Source organism: Anomalospiza imberbis, chromosome 7, assembly GCF_031753505.1.
Source record: "Anomalospiza imberbis isolate Cuckoo-Finch-1a 21T00152 chromosome 7, ASM3175350v1, whole genome shotgun sequence".
NCBI lineage: Eukaryota > Metazoa > Chordata > Aves > Passeriformes > Viduidae > Anomalospiza > Anomalospiza imberbis.
In genome coordinates, this window is record NC_089687.1 from 6,529,419 (window position 1) to 6,550,094 (window position 20,676).

The 20,676-nt window shown below is 43.6% G+C and overlaps 2 protein-coding genes across 4 annotated transcripts in view; one reads left to right on the top strand and one right to left on the bottom strand.

The window, feature by feature from the left end:
* LCT (lactase) lies at positions 1-17,218 on the top strand. Of its 3 annotated transcripts, none has more exons than XM_068195178.1 (17): positions 1-676; positions 1,574-1,629; positions 2,831-2,914; positions 3,592-3,694; positions 4,043-4,118; positions 4,897-5,584; positions 5,968-6,613; positions 7,834-9,396; positions 9,732-10,000; positions 10,147-10,437; positions 11,252-11,450; positions 12,097-12,299; positions 12,669-12,778; positions 13,318-13,452; positions 14,319-14,542; positions 15,297-15,533; positions 16,185-17,218. In XM_068195178.1, the coding sequence occupies exons 1-17, from the start codon at positions 16-18 to the stop codon at positions 16,394-16,396; spliced, it is 5,757 nt and encodes a 1,918-aa protein (XP_068051279.1). In that variant the 5' UTR covers positions 1-15; the 3' UTR covers positions 16,397-17,218. The 3 variants fall into 3 exon arrangements, with proteins under 3 accessions (XP_068051279.1, XP_068051280.1, XP_068051281.1); XM_068195179.1 differs by having other exon boundaries at positions 11,360-11,450; XM_068195180.1 differs by lacking the exon at positions 1,574-1,629 and having other exon boundaries at positions 501-676.
* The window catches only part of UBXN4 (UBX domain protein 4), a 14,483-nt gene continuing 10,748 nt past the window's right edge, over positions 16,942-20,676 (bottom strand). The window contains exons 9-13 of the mRNA XM_068195182.1: positions 19,929-20,056; positions 19,123-19,225; positions 18,663-18,794; positions 18,139-18,347; positions 16,942-17,568 (exon numbers count right to left, since the gene is read on the bottom strand). Of these exons, the coding sequence (XP_068051283.1) occupies positions 17,430-17,568; positions 18,139-18,347; positions 18,663-18,794; positions 19,123-19,225; positions 19,929-20,056 (711 nt within the window). The 3' untranslated portion in view covers positions 16,942-17,429. The remainder of the gene's footprint in view (positions 17,569-18,138; positions 18,348-18,662; positions 18,795-19,122; positions 19,226-19,928; positions 20,057-20,676) is intronic.

Consider the following 20,676-nt stretch of genomic DNA (forward strand, 5'->3'; position numbering starts at 1 on the left):
AAGCACGGTTCAGAAATGGACCTGGTCTGTAAGGCAGTCTTCTTTCTGTTGGTTTCTCTCAGCTTCGGCATAGATGGGGAATTTGCTTGGAATTTTCCCGCCATTGCTGGGCCTCTCCCCAGTGAGCTGGCAGAGAGATTGGGCCTGCAGGACCAGATCCTGACCAAGGACCAGCAGGGCCCTGCCATGGCTGAAGCCCTGGGTTACCTGTGCCAGCCAGATCTCCTGGCTTCCGAGCTGCCCCGGTACTTCTCGCAGCTCCGTGAGCTCGGGGTAACGCACTACAAGCTCTTCCTGCCATGGGCGCGCCTTCTTCCCAAGGGCAAGGCCATGGAGGCAGATGGAGCCCAGGTGTTGTGCTACCGGCAGCTGCTGGAGGCCCTGGCTGCCGCAGAGCTCAGAGCCGTGCTGGTTCTGCACCGGGGCCGCGTCCCCGGCGCCGTGGCCGCGCAGGCGAGCGGGAGGAGGGCCAGGGCTTTTTCCGAGCTCTTCGTGGAGTATGCGGATTTCAGCTTCCGTGCCTTTGGGGACCTGGTGGATGTGTGGCTCTCCTTCAGTGACCTGCCAGAGGTCCTTCAAAGCCTGCCCTACACTGAGCCCCAGGAACGAGTCCAGGCCGTGGCTGCTGCCCACGAAGGATTTTACACCATGCTCCATGAGGAAATCTCAGCAGCAGGTAAGGAGAGCAGGGTTTTTCAATATGACTCAGGAATATTTTGTGATTGCATTAAATGGCAGCTGCTACATGCAGTCTCTATGTAGATATTTTTGTGTGCCTCTTCCTGACCCACAGAGGAAAGACTAAAACCTTTCTGAAATGTACCTGAAACCATGTAGAGTCAAGGCACAGGAAGTCTCCTATGCGATGACTGTGAGCAAGTCTGCAGTGCCCTTTGTTTGACTTTCCTTGTTGCAGACCCTGGGGTTTACAGTAATTAAATCCCAAATCCGCCTGTGTTACACAGCGCAATAGAGTTTCACCTCTTCCATGATGGGTAGCTGGGATTTGCCAAGCAGATGTCACCTTGGGTCTGCCTTCTTTGGCCTTGGAATTTTTCTGTCCCAGACAGACAACCAGTAGAGCTGGCTGAGTCGCTATTTCTTTTCCCAAATTTTTAATTAGTTAATTTATTTTTAATTCTTTGATTTGTCAGCAATACTTTGTTGTACAGTTCACACTATCTGGTGATGGCCCTTAGAAGTTGCTCAGATTCCCTCCTGCACCTCCTGTACCTCCAAGTCCCTGCCACCCCAACATCTTAAAAACATTCAGCATAGAATGGATTAAAAAAAATGCAGAACCATCACAAAGGCATGAAAATGAATAAAGTTATTACTTATGCAGGGAGTGGAAGGGCTTTTTATTTACAAAGGCTCCTTGAATGGTGCCTTTGAATTTCTACCTTCTTCAGTTCTCCACTGAAATCACAAAGGGTATCCTGAAATCAATTACCTGGAGCAGTGCCTGGTGTTCCGCAGCTTCAACCATTTAAAACTGGTTTTAAACTACTGCAGTAAATGGAAATTTTTATTTGTCCTTAATATGTTATCAACAGACTGCCTCTTTCTCAAGGTGGAAAGCTGTCCATTGACAGTGCTTCATCAGAATTGCTTGCAGTTTCTCTTCAGGTAACACCTTAAGGAAATATTTCCAAAATTATATAAATTTGCTTTGGTTTAGCTTTGGTTTTATGTGTGGGATCAAATGACTTGTTGCAAGTTAAATAAGATTTTAGCTGGTTGACCAGTTTCGTAGGCTTCAATTATTTCATTAGTCTGATTATGTGAAACTGCTAATTTAAAAAAATGTTTCAGCATCCTTTCTTGGCTGGTAGGCACTGATTAAGCTACATGGAGACAGATTTGCTCTCACAATTGGCAATGTTAGCAATATAGTTGCTAAATGACAAGGTGTCTGCAAAAAGTGTATCTGTTACCATTTTCTCTGCAGGTGTACTTAATGCACCACCAAAATATTGATTAGCTGATATTCAGAATATCTGTTGATTATGTTAAAACCCAAACTGAGCTTTGCTACAAGTGATGTAGTTGCATAAGGATGGCACGGCACAAGGAGAATGTAATCTCTACAAAGGAAATTGCATTCTTTCTTAAAGATCCAGGTCCCTGTCCATAGCTGTCCTCACCCAGAGGATGTTGATGTAGGTTGTAGAGCACACATGACAGTGCAGGTTTGTTTTGCTGTCTTCATAATCCTTCAAAACTTAGAACCAAGTCAAGCAATGTTGTAGGTTTGACATTGCAAGGATTTAAGCAAGGTGTGGTTTGTAGGGGAAGCACAGGAGACGTTTGAGATGAGCTGACTGAACTAGAAGAGACCCTTGGACTGATAAGCAAACTGAAAGCTCATCAGTTTTCTTCCAGCTTTTAACAGGAGAATGCAATCGGTTGAGGTTGATGACTTCTGGTGGGGTAACACTTGTGATATGGAATGATTAAAGATTTCTGAAGTGGGCTTTCAACCAAGAGTTAAATAAGCCACATAGTTATAAAGGTTTCTCTGATAAATCATAAACGGGTATTAATCAATTACCTGTAAATCATTAATAGTAAATTCATAAAATAGAATTTAATTTAGTTGTTTAAGTTGTCCTTTGTTTAGAAGGAGACATACAAAACACACTTTCTCATAGAGTATCTAGTTTGTGCTCTCTATATTGTCCAGTGCTCCCATATGGCTTCTTACTCCAGCAATATGTCTTTATCAAACCTTACACAGTTTTATGTAGTTTTAATGTAATACTTCAAAAAAAAAAAAACAACCATTTTTCTCCAGCGTGATTATTTATTTTCCTTTTCTTTTTCCCAGAATTCAGTAGACTTTGTGTCTCTTAACATTCAGTACCGCTGTGGACATGAAACAGATTTCTACAAGAAAATGAATGAGTTCCAGGTAAAGTTATGCACAGCATTAAAATGATAGCAGCAAACAACAGACCATAAATAGGAGCAGAATTTCATGTGCTGGGATGCATGTCTAAAGAGTTCTGATTTTCTGTGGAAGCTGAGGCAGCAGCTACACTATGAAGCAGCTGTAAAGTGCTCATTCTCTGTTGGTATTCTGACTTAAAAACTGTTGTTGGAAAATGCCGGAAAGGATCATTTTGGTCAATGTTTATTATTGAAGCATTAACAACTGGAATGGCAGAATTCTTTCTTCTGGGACTGAAAAACCTTCTCTCTCACATGCTAAGTGTTTGATAAGCTGTTAGGCCAATACCTAAGTACTGAAAGATATTAAACTCTAGCATGAGCTCTACAGCAGTGCTACCAAACTTCATATTCCTTATCAGCAGGGGTGGTGCTAGAAATGTTACTGAGGGTGAGTGTATTAAAGGATTAGATCTCCTGGCAGCACCAACATCAGTGATGCTGTAGGCTGGTACCTGTTACAACCTATATTAAATCTCTGGTAGTGAACTGCATTCTTAAAATTCATAAGCAAAACATCCAGCATCTGGGTAGCAGGCTAAGGAGCTGCCCATGTAAAATGCAAAAAATGCCAAGAACATGGTTTTATTAGTTGGCTGATGCTTCTTGTCATACTACCCCCTGATTTCTGTTTTGCAGAGTGTCTGGAAGGACAAGGACATCTTGGTTTTTAGTTTAAAGGTCCTTGACTGTGCCTCCATGGAAGAGCATCCTTTCATACCAGTAGCTGCCATAGTCACAGGTGAGTGATGTTTGAAGAGGAAGAGTTTTTTAGTTAAGATCTGCAGGATAACTTGTAGAGGAAATTCAAAATCATCCAATCTAGGCAATCATCTGCTATTAGATGAAATAACTTTACAGTTTTTATAGTATTCTTGGAAAATTAAGGATGGATGGTGAGTGTTGAGGGAGGGGAAGCAGGAAATCTTTTCCAGATCTTTTCATCCTTTTTATTGGCCTCAAATTGCAGAAGGGGAGGTTTAGGTTGAATATTAGGAAAAATTTCTTTCAAGATATAATTGTTGTGTAGTGTCATGCAGTCTATTGCGTCTAAGACTATATCCATCACTTACCATTTGTTTGTTTGCAGCTATTAATAAAGAAGAAGCACATATGATTGGGTGTGACGTTAATGAGTTCTTGGACTACTTAACTCATGTTTTAAGGTACTATACATAATATAAAATATAAAAAATATAATAAATAAATATAAATATAAATATATTGTAACACCATACAATACTATGATAAGATACAGTAATAAAACAGCTTCTTCTAGAATCCTATGTGCAGGGAGAGACAAGACATTTTAGTGGTAAAGTCTGCTGTTAGTTGCTGAAAGGGCTGCAAAGGGCTGTTTATCTGCTGAGCCCAGTCTCTTCCAATTACTTGCAATCCTCCATCCTGGTACTTATCCCATAATGTAATCCTCTTCCATTCTCTCATCCTTGGTTACCCAAATTGCACCTTCAAGCCAGTAGTAACAAGTACATTTTTCAAGCCTTCTCCTTCTTTCAAGAGCAAAATGGTTATAAATAAACAAATCCAATCGAGGCTTTCCTAGGGGAGAAGCCAGTTGAATTTATGGAACTGTGGGAGATGTCATGGTGCAGGGAGATGCTGAGGATTACAAGGGCAGGAAACTCATGAAGCAGTTGTAGCATGGGAAATTGCTGCTCACTGCAAGGATTTTGTTTTCACCTCTGACCTAACTAATGGATTATGAGACTCTACATGCAAAGAGCTGTTCTGCAGTCACTCACTGCCCTCTGCCTTCATGTCCCAGCTGGGAGAGCAGGGTTAGATTGATCAGATGTCAGAGGAACTATATGTGGCTTACGTGACCTGAATGGGGAGCAAACTTCCTTTATACTCCATGTTTTCAAGTTTTATGGCACTGGCATCCACCTTGGAGATTTTAACTTCTATTTATTATATTTCCAGTGAAACAAATACTCTACAGGAAAACCCAGATGCTGTTCTTGCCCCTCGGTCCTCCTATCAAACAGTCTGGGAAATGTTTGCTGAACAGTCTGAATCAGAGAGGGATTCTTTCCTGCAAGATGTTTTCCCAAGTGGGTTCCTCTGGGGCACATCCACAGGTGCCTTTAACATCGAAGGAGCTTGGGCAGAGGATGGGAAAGGAGAGAGCATCTGGGACCAGTTTGGGCATGAGGGCCATGTCCACATGAACCAAACAGCAGACGTGGCCTGTGACAGCTACTATAAAACCAGCTATGACATTTACCTGCTTAGGGGTCTTCACCCCCAGCTGTACAAATTTTCTGTATCCTGGCCTAGAATTTTCCCTGCTGGCACCAACAAGACCATCAACTCCAAGGGTGTTGATTATTACAACCACTTAATTGACCACTTGTTAGACTCTAACATTGAGCCCATGGTGACTCTGTTCCACTGGGACCTGCCCCAGGCTCTGCAGGCTCTTGGTGGCTGGCAGAATGAAAGTATCATAGATGCTTTTGTGAGCTATGCAGACTTCTGCTTTTCCACGTTTGGGGATCGGGTCAAGCTCTGGGTTACGTTCCATGAGCCCTGGGTTATCAGCTACGCTGGCTATGGCACGGGAGAGCATCCTCCAGGAATCACTGACCCAGGAGCAGCATCTTACAAGGTAGGGGTACAGGAATAATTAGGATCCTGCAGCTACTCTTGTTGAGTTGTTTTCCATGATGATTCTGTGCTTTAACTATGTTCAAACCTAATGCGGCCTCTGAGACAACTATTTGCTGGATTTATGATACTTGTTAAAATTGGGTTAGTTAAGAGAGGCCAGGTGTTGTTATTTTATTTTTCTATTCTGAAAGCTGATGTGGATGAATAGTCAGATTCTTTTGCTTATTCTAAAACCTACTACACTCCTTGTCTATCATTATTTGTTTTGTCAAGGTATTTTCTTTTGGATGGAGAAGGCATTTTCACATAGCAATAAACCCAATGCTTAAGAGTTTTTGTGCAATGCAGTGTGACACGTTTTCCTCTGCTTTCTGCTCCCAGGTTGCTCACACAATTCTCAAGGCTCATGCCAAGGTCTGGCACTTGTACAATGACAAATACCGTTCTCAGCAACTGGGAAAGGTGGGGCTGGTGCTGAACTCGGACTGGGCTGAACCCAGGACTCCAAGCAGGTCTGAGGATGTGAGGGCAGCTGAGAGGTACCTGCAGTTCATGCTTGGCTGGTTTGCTCACCCTATATTTGTTAATGGTGATTACCCAGATATCCTGAAGGCTCAGATCCAGGAAGTGAACCAGCAGTGCTCCACGACAGTTGCACAGCTGCCTGTGTTTACAGAGGAGGAGAAGTCCTTGCTGAAAGGGACTGCAGATTTCTTTGGCCTTTCTCATTACACATCCCGCCTGGTCAGTGCCAGGACTAACGGGATGTGCACACCAGGCTACGAGAGCATTGGGAACTTCTCCTTGCATGTAGATCCTTCTTGGCCACAGGCTGCCTCTTCTTGGATCCATGTGGTCCCATGGGGATTGAGAAGGCTGCTGAAGTTTGTATCCCAGGAATACACAGGTTCAAAGATCCCAATATACATAGCAGGGAACGGTGTGCCGAGTGGAGACACCGGGGATCTTCTCAATGACACTCTGCGAGTGGATTATTTCCGCCGGTACATTGATGAGGCCCTGAAAGGTATGGAGAAATCAAATTATTTTATTAATCATGGCAAGTGGTTACTCTAGCCCTTCCATTGTGGTTAACTTTAAAACATCACCACTTGCACAGTGGTGTGAGGTCAGCCTCCTGTTGTGTAGGTAACGAGTGTGACTTTATAAAGCCTGTCTGGTGTCCAGATTTGGGGCTCTTCATTCTCTTTAGATAATGGAAGCCCTTTTTTTATATATGGATTAATGTAGTCTGGACCCTAAGGTGCCTCATACACTCCAGTTTTCCTGGAGATGACTGGCCTACAGGCTCTTGCCTGTAGACCTCTCATAAATTGGGGCTGAACTGCCTTTACCAATTAATCAGATATAATTGGTAGTAACCACTGGAAATATCTTCCTAAAATTTCTACCTCAATCATTTTGAGAATGTTTAGGTTATGCTTGTATCTTTGCAAGCTATGTATCTTTTGACATAAAAATAGCATTAGTGGCAAGTTCTGGACAAACATAGAGAGCTGAGATTTCAAATAGAGATTTGACTGATGCTCTCTAGATAGACTACACAATACTCTCAGGAAAACATTAAATATGCTGTATTAAATATGTTGGTGATCAGTGTGTACAGCATTTGATCTGCTTGACCTAGATCTCAACATACTGCTAGAAGTGTTGAAAGAGCTACAGAAAACACAATTTAGCATTGCTGTTACGTCTCAGCAGAGGTAAAAAGGAAGGGAGTGAACTTTTTTTGAATAAGAGAGATTTAGTGCTTTTTTGTAAGCAATGTGAGGAGAGATGCTGGACTTGCCTGTGCTGGTATTGGGGAGACAGTTCAGCTAAAAGAAGCTCTCCTGTACTTAGGGAATATAGGCAAGCACTAAATACCTGCAATGTTTCAGTTTAATTTCAGTGTTAAATCTAAAAGTGAACCATGCACCTAAATTGATGAAATCTGCTTGAAAACAAGAACACAGGGGAAGGGATACCAGTGTCCTGTACTCGGGACACCTCTTGACAACTGCTTCTTTACTCACACATTTCTATCACTAAGCATTTCACCAGCTCCTATTACCGCGCTGACTGCTTTTCCTACCAGATACTCCTAATTGTTTGGGAAGTTTTTTTAGCCTTTAAAACCATTTGTAAGTGTTTGGCTTGTCACACCTATCCTTGGCTGTGGTGCTTCTGTTGTGCTGATTTGTGTTCAGGTGGGTAATTAACTGTGTCTCATTTTTTCTGTGGCAGCGGTGAAACTGGACGCTGTTGATGTCCACTCCTACATTGCTCGATCCCTGCTTGATGGCTTTGAAGGCCCAGAGGGATACAGCCTAAAATTTGGGCTGCATCACGTGAACTTTGAAGATAGCAACAGACAAAGGACTCCCAAGGCATCTGCTTACTTCTATTCCAGTGTTATTGAAAAAAATGGTTTTCCATCCCAAGCCTTGAGCAGATCTGTACAAACACCAGTGGTGTTTGACCGACCTGCACCATCAAAGCTGCCAAGTTTACCAGCATCAGAAGTTCCCTCCAAGGCAAAGGTTGTGTGGCAGAAGTTTTCATCCCAGACTGCCTTTGAAAGAGACATATATTTTTATGGGACATTCCCAGAGGATTTTACATGGGGTGTGTCTTCCTCTGCCTACCAGATAGAGGGAGGTTGGGATGCTGATGGCAAAGGACCCAGCATTTGGGATAACTTCACCCATGTCCCAGGGAATGTAAACAATAACAGTACTGGAGATATAGCTTGTGATAGCTACAACAGGGTGGAGGAAGATATTTACATGCTGAGAGCCTTAGGGGTAAAGAACTATCGTTTTTCCCTGTCCTGGCCTCGAATTTTCCCCACTGGAAGGAACAACTCAATCAACAGCCGTGGAGTCGCATACTACAACCGTCTCATTGATGGACTGATTGCAAACAACATCACTCCAATTGTCACTCTCTACCACTGGGACCTACCACAAGCTCTCCAGGACATCGGTGGCTGGGAGAGCAATGAGCTGATTGACCTGTTTAACAGCTTTGCAGACTTCTGTTTCCAGACCTTTGGGGACAGGGTGAAGTTCTGGATTACAATCAATGAACCCAACATCGTTGCCTGGATGGGCTACGGCAAAGGGTTGTTCCCACCCAATGTCAAGGAGCCTGGCAGTGCTCCCTACAGGGTTGGCCACATCTTACTGAAAGCTCATGCCAGGGTGTACCACACCTACGATGACAAATACAGAGCGAGTCAGGGAGGGGTCATTGCCCTGTGCCCCTTCATTAGCTGGGCCGAGCCGAAGACACTGAGCGACCCCAGGGACATTGCAGCTGCTGACAGTTACCTGCAGTTTTTGGTGGGTTGGTTCACACACCCGATTTTCAAAAACGGGGACTACCCTGAGGTGATGAAGTGGAAAGTTGGGAACAGGAGCGAGCTCCAGAACCTGCCGTTGTCGCGCCTGCCGGTTTTCACAGCGGAGGAGCGTGAATACATCCGGGGCACGGCAGATGTCTTCTGCTTCAACACATACTCCACCAAAATTGTAAAGTATTCAACAACACCTCTGACGCCCTTCTCTTATGAGTATGATCAGGAAGTTTCACTAACAGTTGGCAGCTCCTGGCCTTCCTCAGCTCTCACGGACCATCGGCCTGTGGCCTGGGGTCTGAGGAGGCTACTGAACTGGATCAAGGAAGAATATGGAAACCCCCCAATATATATCATTGAGAATGGCGTGGGGGAAAGGGCCAAATCAGATGTTGATGACAATGCCAGGATATTTTACTACAAAACATACATCGATGAAGCTTTAAAAGGTACCAGAATTTGCTTTTGCAATCTGGTGTTGTGTCTCCTCTCTAGATTTCGGGTTACTTAACTCCTCTGAAGAGTACTTTTTAAAAGTGATTGATATCAGTCTTTAAATAGTCTGAACACAATATAAATATAGTGTTTGCTTTTATAATCTCCTTTGCATGGCTGTGCTTAGTTTCCTCCAGCTTTGAAGATTCTCTCAATGATCTTAGTTGACCAGTGCCACCTGTATATGAAACTAGGAGCCTGTATGTGTTTGCATGTGAATTCCTTAGGGTTCATTTAATGTGCGATTATACCACTGATGCTCCTCTGTTTTTTTTTTCTGGTCTTTCAGCTTACAAGGTAGATGGTGTTAATCTGAAAGGATACAACGCTTGGTCTCTGATGGATAACTTTGAATGGGTGGATGGTTATGATCCAAGATTTGGGTTGCACCAGATTGATTTTGACAACCCCAACAGACCGAGGACGCCAAAGCGCTCTGCTGTGTACTATGCTGAAATCATCCGCAATAATGGCATCCCACTGCCCAAGGAAGATGAATTTTTGTATGGAGAGTTTCCAGAGAACTTCCTGTGGGGTGTAGCAAGTGCAGCTTACCAGGTCAGGAAACTCAGATGTGTTCCTGAAGTATCTGTGGACAGTTAATTCATTGCGTGGCACCACGAAGAATAACAGGCTGAATTCTTTGCTAGGACGAGACCTAAATTTGGGTTTGCTAATGATTCTTCCCGCATTTTCAATTACAGATTGAGGGAGGATGGAGAGCAGATGGGAAAGGACTTAGCATTTGGGACAAATATTCCCACACTCCCTTGAAAATTGCCAACGATGCAACTGGAGATGTAGCTTGTGACAGCTACCACAGGCTTGAGGAGGATGTGGAAATGCTGAAAAGCCTCAAGGTGTCTCACTATCGCTTTTCAATCTCCTGGTCTCGTGTTCTCCCAGATGGGACCACCAGGTACATCAACGAAAAGGGACTGAACTACTATGAAAGGCTGATTGATGCCCTTCTGGCAGCCAACATTACACCTCAGGTAACTACACCCAGTAATTTCAGGTTACTAGAAAATAGCAAACCTGCTCTGATGCTCAGAGCAACATGTGTGTTTCCATCCATACCCTCCTTCACACAGAAATTGTTTTTTGTGGTTTTTCATTTCATTTTGTGAAGAAACATGGGGTATTGCATAAGCAAATGAATGTAGGGATGTGTTGAAATTACTACCCAGAAAGACCACAGTAAACTTATTGTTGTCTGTTTCCAATTGCTTTCTTGTCCCTTTACCTTGGAAATAGATTCCACAGGGACCTATGCAGGAATCTTTCAGACACTGAGGTGGGACTGACTAATGTAGTTCCCAGGATCTTCCTTCTTGCCTTTCTTAGAGATGGATGTAGCTTTATTCTTTTCCTGGGAGTCAGGAAGCTCCACTGGTCAGTGCTATTTGTCACATACAATGGACAGTGACCTCACCCCTGCATCAATCAGCTCTTTCAACACTGTTGAGTGACTTTGAGCTATCCTCATACCCCTGTACTAGCCCAGACAGGTGTTCTAGTGGATTGTATTTCACCTGAGAGTCAGTGCAGGTGCAGCAGTTCTTCACTAATGAGTTCTTGTTGTCACAAGGTGGTTTTTGGTAAAAGTTTCACCTTTACCATTAGGCAGTCCCTAAAGAAACTGGCAAAAATGTATTTTATTGAGTGCATGAGTGATCACTACCACATCAAACTACGTTAGGAACAGGTACCTGCAGATCAAAGCACGGTCTATTTGTGGTCATAAATGAATCTGAGTTACTGTGAGAGTGCCTGGTTGAGTCTTTGTCCTCTTGTCTTTCCCCACAGGTAACTCTTTATCACTGGGACCTCCCACAGCCGCTGCAGGACGTTGGTGGGTGGGAGAATGATACTGTAATTCAGAGGTTTAAGGAATATGCTGAGGTCCTTTTCCAGAGGCTGGGGGATAAAGTGAAATTTTGGATAACCTTCAATGAACCCTACACCGCTGCCTATCTTGGCTATGGCATTGGCACAGCTGCTCCAGGTAAGACTGCTGGGCATAACCTCAGAGCCCTCATGGCATGCTCAGCACAATTGTTTTATGCTGCAGCAGAGCAGTTCCTTGGGGTTTGCAAATGTAGAACAAGGAAAGTGGTGTGCTGTGGATAGGTGGGGTTTGGATTGCTGTGGTGTGCTGAACAAGTCCTTCTTTTACTCTGCCTGTCACCTCAAAGTCTGGATTACACTTGCTGCCTGGAGCAGACCTTATTTCCAGACCAGCTTCAGGGACTGTGGAGAAGAGTTAGGGCTAAAGGAAGACCCAGCACAGCAGCAGGGTAGAACCAAGAGAAGAGGGGATGTGAGCTGACCTGAACACACAGCTTTCTGCTTCCCAAACTGGCAGCAGCAGCCTGCTGCCAGGGCTGGCAGTCCATGTCCCAGTCCAGAGGGAGGAGGGGGCAATGCAGAGTTCTCCTCGCACAGCCTTCCCATGGCAGCTGCTCCTTCAGCTGCCTCTGCCTAGCACTGATTCCAGCCCAGGGCTGGGCACACGCCAGGTGTGGCACATTCATTCCTTCAGCAGGGGCAGTTCTGGGTGCCCCGGGGCTGTGTTAACCTGGGAAGCAGCCGTGCTAGGGCTGGGAAGTGCTGCTCCACTGCCCCTGCTGTCCCTGTCCCCGTCCCTGCAGGCATCTGGGCTCGGCCGGGGCGCGCTCCCTACGTGGTGGGACACAACATGATCAAGGCACACGCGGAGGCCTGGCACCTCTACAACGAGACCTTCCGGGCCAAGCAGGGAGGGCTCATCTCCATCACCATCAACTCTGACTGGGCAGAGCCACGCAACCCACACAGCCAGGAGGACGTTGAAGCTGCCAAACGATTCATGGAGGTACAGAGACCCCTGGTCACAGCTCTCCCTGCTGCTCCAGGTGACACCCCCTCTTTGGGTGCTGGATGTGCCCAGAACCCAGGTCAGCATCTCACTGAAATAAAATGGTGAGGCAGAGGCATCACTGCAAGGGAATGTATCCCCCTCTTATGTGGACTGATCAAGAATGCAAGAGAAATGAGACAAAATATGGTTGCAGTGACAAAAGCTTATTAAATTTACTGCTAATAATTAATTTATGGGCAGCCCTTTATATCTCCATGTGCCTGTTACAAATTCAGGTATCACCTATAAAGCAGCGCATGACAGAGGAATGGCTGAATCCCAAGTTTTGATATATGACTTATCCTCCCTTATTTCCTGGTTTAGTTTTTTATAGGTTGGTTTTCTCACCCCATTTTCAAAAATGGTGATTATAATGAAGTGATGAAAAGAAGGATTCAGGAACGAAGTCTGGCTCAGGGCCTGAGCAAGTCCCGGTAAGAGCCCAGGCACACACCTGCTGTTGTTTCACTGGCTGGGCTGCAACGTGCTTTTCCTATAGAAAAGATGCATTTCAATGATTCTATTCCCATGTTACTGTAAAAAAGCTTACTGTATCCTCACAGAAAAATTCTAGTGTATATTTTCAGAGAATCACAGAATGGTTTGTATTGGAAGGGACCTTAAAGATCATTTAGTTCCAATCTAGGCAGGGGGGCTTTACCTATTCCCTGTCTTTACCTCTCTTGCAAACTAAATTGACTAATATATTTTTGGGGTAATAAATTGTCAGCTCAGTGACACAGTAACTGCTCTGCATTAGCCACAGTACTTTACCTGATGCCTGTGGTAAATTTGTTTAGCTTTTCTTAAAACTACATACTGAACTCATTGGTCCCTCTCAGTTACATTTCTTATTTTCCCTTCCCAGTTCCCAGTAAAGAGTTTCTCTCCTTCTGCTTGTGGTGCTGGTACCAAGGATCCCAGCATTACCCATGGAGTGTGTGCAAAGTGTATTCTTTGTTTTCTCTTGTAGACTTCCAGAATTTACTGAAAGTGAAAAACGAAGAATTAAAGGCACATATGACTACTTTGGTCTAAATCATTATACCACGGTTTTAGCATACAACATAAACTATCCTAAGGATGTTATGTCATTTGACTCTGATAGGTAAGAGAGGAATGTAAATTATTAGTCAAGTAAAATCTGCACAGCTGGAGCCTGGGTTAACTGACAAGTGTAAATTTATAACAAATAAAGCTGTGAGATAGGTGTTTTAAGCTGTTATAAACCAATACTAGGGATAATATAACCAAGCAGTACCTGAGGTGCTGTTATTTTCACCAAAGTCCAGCAGCAGCCTTTTTCTTACAGACATGAGGTGATAAACGGTGTTTATCATATTTCCTGCCTCCAGTCTGCAGTTTAAACTGTGAGGTGTTATCCTGGTTTATGGATACTGATCCATTTGCTGTTAAACAGGTTTAGGTCCCTCACTGCATTGGATATATGTAAGTTCAAAGCCTAAATAGCTACATCACTTCATGGTTAAGTCAAGATTTTTTATTTAGATACTAATTTCATTCCTCAACTTCAAAAAGTAAACAGTAGGAGCTTACTAGTTTTTGTAATGAGAATTCAGGTAATGGTGGGGTCACACATGGGGGTGAAATTGTCTCCCTTCCAAAATGTTTTCATAGGGAATAGATGAAATTGGAAATAACTTTGCTCTCCTGGTACCTCCCAGCCCCTTATAGTTTAACCCTCTAGGACAGTGAGCTCATTACATTCCTGCATGTCATGTAAAGAGCAATTTTGTGTGCTCAAGCACTGCATTATGCCTTGAAAAGTAGAAACGGTGTTGTAGATTTGGAACCAACATCCCAACATCAGCCACAGCCGATTTACACAGAGTGTTATTGTAAATCAGAATTGAGAAGTGTTTTTGAAGCTTGTGAGCACCAGCAGCAGCTCAGCCCTGGGCACGGAGCTGCCTGGCATGTGGGACTGGCCCCGAGCAGTGTCCTCCTCCACAGGGCCGTAGGGACAGTGACCGACCGCACCTGGCCACGCTCTGGTTCTGCCTGGCTGAAGATGGCACCCTTTGGGTTCAGGAAGCTCCTCAGGTGGATAAAGGAAGAGTACAACAACCCTCCCATTTACGTGACTGAAAATGGGGTCTCGGAAAGGGGAGCCTTTGAATTCAATGACACTTGGAGAATGTATTACTACCGGACCTACATTAATGAGGCACTGAAAGGTAAGAGTGATTATTGACATCTGGTCATCCAGAGCTCTGCAGAGCAGCAGTGGCTTTGCCACAAGACTGATGTGTATAAAGTAAGTTGTAAAGAGCTGAAAGACCACTGCTGTCACACATGCAAGTTACACAGTTACATGGGACTACTGAATCCACTTCCAAGAGCCTTTGGATTTACCAAAAACTGCTCATGGATAGTCACAAATGTGCCAGGAAAGATGGTCTGAAGGAAGAACAAACCCTGGGTTTGGAGGGGTAACCTGCAGGTTCCTTGGTTTGCTGCACCTGGTGAGAGAGGTACTACTACCTGATAAACTCCTTCTAGTCTGACTACTGCTGTGTCTAAAAACTGAATATTTTTTTAAAAACAACAGTAAAAACCCAACTCCCAAACTGGTTTCTGTTACAGCAGTGGTCAAACAACTTCAGGAAAGGGCTTTTTCAGTTTGCTTTTCTGATGTACTGGGAGTAGCCAGGTGTTCAGGCATTTACTGCCTTGTAAAGGCCCCAGAAACACTTGTTTAGGCAATGGCTGCATTTTAGTGGGTTTTCCTCTCTATTCCTAAACCTGTTTCTTGCACAAAAGCTTTGATTTTTGGAGCAGAGAAAAGCAGTCCTGGGCAGTGAGAGAACCTGCTTGTTGGCAGTAACCTTACTGTGTGCCACATGTGGATGTTCTGGAGCACCTTCCTGCCCTGGCTGGCCAAGGGGTGACCACTGACCTGTTCTCTCTGCTCTCTGCTCCTGCCTGCAGCCGTTGTGCTCGACGGTGTCGACCTGCGGGGCTACACTGCATGGTCACTGATGGACAACCTCGAGTGGGCAATGGGTTATGAGGAAAAGTTTGGGCTCTACTATGTGAATTTCTCAGACCCTGCCTTGCCACGGCGCCCCAAGGCCTCAGCCAAGTATTACACACAGATCATAAACTGCAATGGCTTTCCAGACCCAGCAACGGGCCCGCATCCCTGTCTGGAACAGGAGCCAGAAGGTAAGTGACACAGTAGAAATGGTGCTTGTGTTTGCATCTAATCCTAATCCCAAAAGATTTCGATAATCCTAAGGTTTTTAGAGACCACCATTTTCTGCAATTTTTTTTAAAGACTCCAGTTAATGTCACTTCCCTATGCAAAACCAGACTAACAACCAAACCTTGTGCAAGAGCACCTCAACACATGCTTAAGAACGTAGCAAAAGTTATTCCACTCAACTTTACTCCAACAGCACTGCCCAAGATGTTTTCCAAACCACACATATGCAATACTCCCACAAGATTGTTTAGAAAAAAATTTGAATACTTTATTCAAATCTCTGTTTTGGGTAAGGCTTTGGAAATACCAATTCTTTTGTCATTTGTGTCTTCTCAACTGGAGTAGTACAATGAAAAGCAACCAGTGTTAGTGTGGGGGTTTGGGAATGAGAACACTCACCTGGTACCATCAGGAATTGCACTATCAGCCTCAGCTGTGCCTTTACTCTGAGCTAGAATTGTATCAATCCCTGATCCCCAGAATTACAGCTCCTGCCAGAGTACTGAACAGAGTTAAAAGTCTGGTGGAGGCAGGGAGCAACAGTGCCCACAGCTGCATGAACAGTTCCCCCAGGCTCTGCACTAACACTTTGTCACTGTTTTCCCATCCAGTGACACCAACAGACCCCGCTCCAGGAGCATCTGACAGCGTGCGCTTTTTCGGATTGGCTTTGACATCCCAAGGAGCAGAAATAGCACTCTACGTGCTTCTTGCTATTTCTGCAGTTGGAGCACTGGGCTTGGCTCTTTTTGCATACACATATGGAAAATCATCCAAAAGATCCCATAAACAATCACACATGGAACTTAGTAGTAAACTGTAATATTTCCACCTCATAAAATGTTAGTATGATTGTTTTTTCTTAAAAAAAAAAGGTCTGTGCCACCACTAGTACTTGTAGCTTTCTGTCTTGCCTCAGAGATGGCTCCCCAGCATTTTGCTGTTCACTTTCCAATTTAAAAAGAGGGAGGAAAATTATTTTTCTGTTAACTGTCTCTTTTGTCCATTGGCATTACTGATTTGATTTCTTAAAGACCAAAGTAAAATTGCTTGTTCCTATCTGCATATAAAGATTTTGAACATCAGCTGGCATCTGTCCTTGCTTCATCATCATCAACAGTCCTGAAAGGATCCCTAGAAGTTCTCCTGCTTCTTAGAATTTTAAGACAAATTAGTGTCTCCCCTGGTGAAAACTGTTATACTGCAACTACTGTACAGATTGGATTTTCACCCCCCTTTTCCTTTATTTCATGTAAAGTAATTTAAACTGCAACAAAATGTTTGTCTGCTGTATTTTAAATTTCAGTGCATGACCCAGCTTGCTTTCTTGTGATACCAGAACATCAGAGGAACTTCACAAGACAGTCATGTTTTCTGGAAAATAGTTTATTGAGTGCTTAGGGAATTAAAAACTACAAGGTTTTGCTTGCAGTTGCAGAAGCAAGAAAAAAGTTAAACATAAATTAGTTACCTGATTTGCTACTTATAGTGCTTCTGAAACCCTCATTTTAATCAGTTATTGTCTACCATGACCTTTATATGAATATATCTGGCCCTTAAATTTATGCAGCAGAACATTTATAGATTAAAAAGTGCCTTTCTGTGGCATAGGGCAATATTTATGAAAGCTGATGGAGATTTTCAGTCTTTTTACTAGGTTTCACCTACACCCACTTGATTTTTCTGACATAGGTGACTCTATTCCATAATCCACCAGGAATAAGAATTAAGTACTTCAGTCAGTGTAAAATAAGCCCCACTTGTCCAGAAGCTTTAGTTGACTTAGATCAAATAAGAGAAGAAAAAAGAAAAAAAAAAAAAAAAAGCAGCCAGATAGTAACTGCAGTTACTCAAAACTACATTTGTTGTGTAGAATTTCCATTCCAAGTATTGTTTTCATCTTCTCCATCATCTTGAGTCCTCAGTCTATATATTTTGCCTTCTTTTTTGAAGTCTTCCCCCCGCTTTTCCACTACTCGTTTCCTGACTGCTTGCCTAGGGCACAAATAACAGTGAGGTTTGACAGTTTCCTCAGTAATTATTACACAAGCGAAGCAGCAAATGCAATAAACACAAATCATCCATCCTTCTCTTATCCTCAGTAATAGTTTTCTTCAGCCCTTTGTTTCCTTGGGAAGCACTACCCAGGTGAAAATTTGTCACTTAGCAGTCAGACAGAGCAGCAGACTCTCATTTTCCCTGTCACTGAATGGCTTCTTCACCAGAAACAGCTGAGCAGCTCTCCTGGTACATGGGAGATCTCATTCTCTAGGCAATACAAAACCTGTCAAAACCACACTTCATCGGCTTCTGTTTCTTGAACAACCATCCCCTAACAGTTTGATATCTCACTTTTAACATTTTTATCTTCCAAACAGTACCAGCTGAAGTGAAGCTCACCTTTGTAGTTACAGCTGAATTCCCTATTCATAAATGACTGCAAGACAATGCTTTTCCTATTGTGTAACTGGAAGTTCCTTTCCCCACTATAAGATCAAAGCAAGATCTTGTACAAGATTGCAGCAAGAAGCTTGAGAAACAGCTGCCTTAAACACTTTGCCTTACCTGCTTTGCTCCACGCTGCCCGACGTTGAGGGAGCAGAGTGGTCTTGCTGATGAGCTGATCTCGCAGAGGGCTGGGAGGGGGGTGGGCTCGTGAACAGGAAGTTGCTAATGAATCTCCAAACCGCTAAGAGGGGGTAAAGGATGGTGCCCAAGAACTTCCACAGATCACTGCCTGAAGCCTGAACAACAGAAGTCGCAGGTCTCCCCGCCTGTCATGAACACACCAAGCAAACCTGTCAGGTACTAAAGTGTGCTCTTGTAGACAGAGTATTTCACACATCCTTTCTAAGCAGCTCAGCAGACACAAAGGAACAACCTTGGTTATACCTTAGACAAGTATCTATGTCACCATTTATCTACTTCAGAGAAACTTCTCCAAATCAGTCCTGACAAAAACTAGAGTAATTTTGCAATCTGTTTAGACAAAGAAAATCCCCAAATTCAAACCCAATACTATAATGGCTGACTAACATCAAATATCCAGCTGCTGTACAGCTGTTTGAAAACCAAAACCCAACACTTACTGGCAGCAACACTACTGAAGCACTGGGTGCTAACTCGAGTTCCAGTAACTTCTTTCCATAATCTTCTTTGGTAAACTCCCTCCTGGGAAACATTGTCGCCAGTGAAAAATTGCCGTAAGTGTTACCAACCGTCTGTGAAACACATAAAGAAAATACTTTATTTATAACTGCTCATTTTCAAACAACTGCATATTTACCAGCTGAGTATACCTTAACAAGAGTTTTGTATCAAACTATCAATCATCCTCAGAGTAGGATATGAAATATCGTTCATTTTTCTCTATATCTTACTGATGACACACTGCAGCAGTTGGTGGCACTGGAGAAGGCTGCTACCAAAACTCCCTTCAAATACCCAATAAGGAAAGGAGTTGATGACGAGTCCACCACCATCAACAACTACTTGATGCTCACCAAATCATAATCAGCACATAGCAGAGAAACAAAATGCCCGTACTACCTGTGCAGCAAACTGCCTGGCTTCTTCTAGCCGTGCTTCAGATGGGAACTGGTTGGTGAAGGAAGATCCATCGGGGAGGCGGAACTGAATCCTGGCTATTGCACTGTGGGACAGGTATTGGGGTCAGTCAGGACACGAACACTTACAGACAAAGGCTCCTGGGCCTTTAGCTTGGTAGTACTGAAATGTGGCAGAGAGGGACAGTCATCCTGCCCAGGGCAGTGCAGATGGGTGGTAAGACTGAATTCACAGTGGAAAACCACCTGCTGATCTCTCACAAATCATCTCTTCCATAACTCCATATAAGGTCCCCAACAGGTTCAGATAATTCTTACACCAGCAGTGCTGGGCAAAGCAGGAGACAGCTCTGACCTGGGCAGCTGATGGCCCCAACCCAGCCTTGCCGAATCCAAGCCATCCACACACAGCCCCTGGATCTGCACCAAGCTCCCCAGCAGTGCTGACACTATCCAGTCATTATGGCCAGGCATAATCTTTGGCATTCTCACCTTATCTAGTACCCTACCGAGCTCCATTATACTGCTATTTAAATCAAAGCTCAGACAGAAAAAAGCTCTTATCTAACTCAAATAACACACAGTGGTTAGTGTTTCATGATCATGAATGTCAAAAGGATGAAAGATCTCAAAGAGCATCATGTTCATGTAAACAGCTACCTTTAATGTCACTATTTAAACAGCTCAACATGACATGTGGTCAAGAGATGAGGAGAAATGTTAACTCTTAAGAAAGTTTTTTTACCTCTCTCCCCCAAAATACGCACTTGTGTCTCTACTGCACCTCACCTTCGCTCCCTTTGAGCTGCCTCTTTTCTGGCCTCTATTTCAGCCTGTTTAGCCTGAAGAGCTGCAGCTTTTGCAGCTTCTGCTTCTTCCTTCGATTTTGCAAAGCGAGCTGCCCTCTCAGCACGATCCTGTGGAAGGACCAAGGGAAACCTGAATTGTTAACATAACTTGTTGCTTAATGTTCATTAAAACAGACAGCTATGATCTACACTCATGAACCAACTGCACAGATACCAGCAGACCATATGGAGAAAAGACAGTGGAACTGAAAAGAATTATTCAGTGCCAAACTGCACAACCTTGTGTCATTAGCCAAGATGACACTTCTCACTGAGTCACTTCCCACAACCAGTTGTTAACAGACGATCTTCCCATGCAAGCTCAATACTCCAGGGAAGATAAAGGCAAAAACCTTATGACAAGTTACACGACTGCAATTCGAGGTGTTCTACACCAAAACCTAATAATGAGGAAGAATTTCAGTTGTTATCAACTGTTTACATCCATATATGCACACACACATGTATACTAACTTGGAAAAGAATCCTCCTCACCATTTTGAGAGCAGTGTTCTTGTGTGTGTTCTACAGTTAAATACTCCCTGTGCTTCTCTTTTAGTACCATGCCTATATTACAATTAACTTTATGTTTATATGATAATTCTCCACTAGGCTCAAGCAATATGACAGAAATGTTTGTTCAGACAGAAAAGAATTGTGAAGATGAAAGCAGAAGCTTCCTTTTATAC

Excerpts from the sequence above, each read along its gene's own strand:
- LCT (XM_068195178.1), top strand. The coding sequence starts at position 16 with ATGGACCTGGTCTGTAAGGCAGTCTTCTTTCTGTTGGTTTCTCTCAGC. Across the intron at positions 12,300-12,668 it reads CTGCCAAACGATTCATGGAG|TTTTTTATAGGTTGGTTTTC; the intron begins GTACAGAGACCC and ends TTCCTGGTTTAG. Across the intron at positions 14,543-15,296 it reads CATTAATGAGGCACTGAAAG|CCGTTGTGCTCGACGGTGTC; the intron begins GTAAGAGTGATT and ends TCCTGCCTGCAG.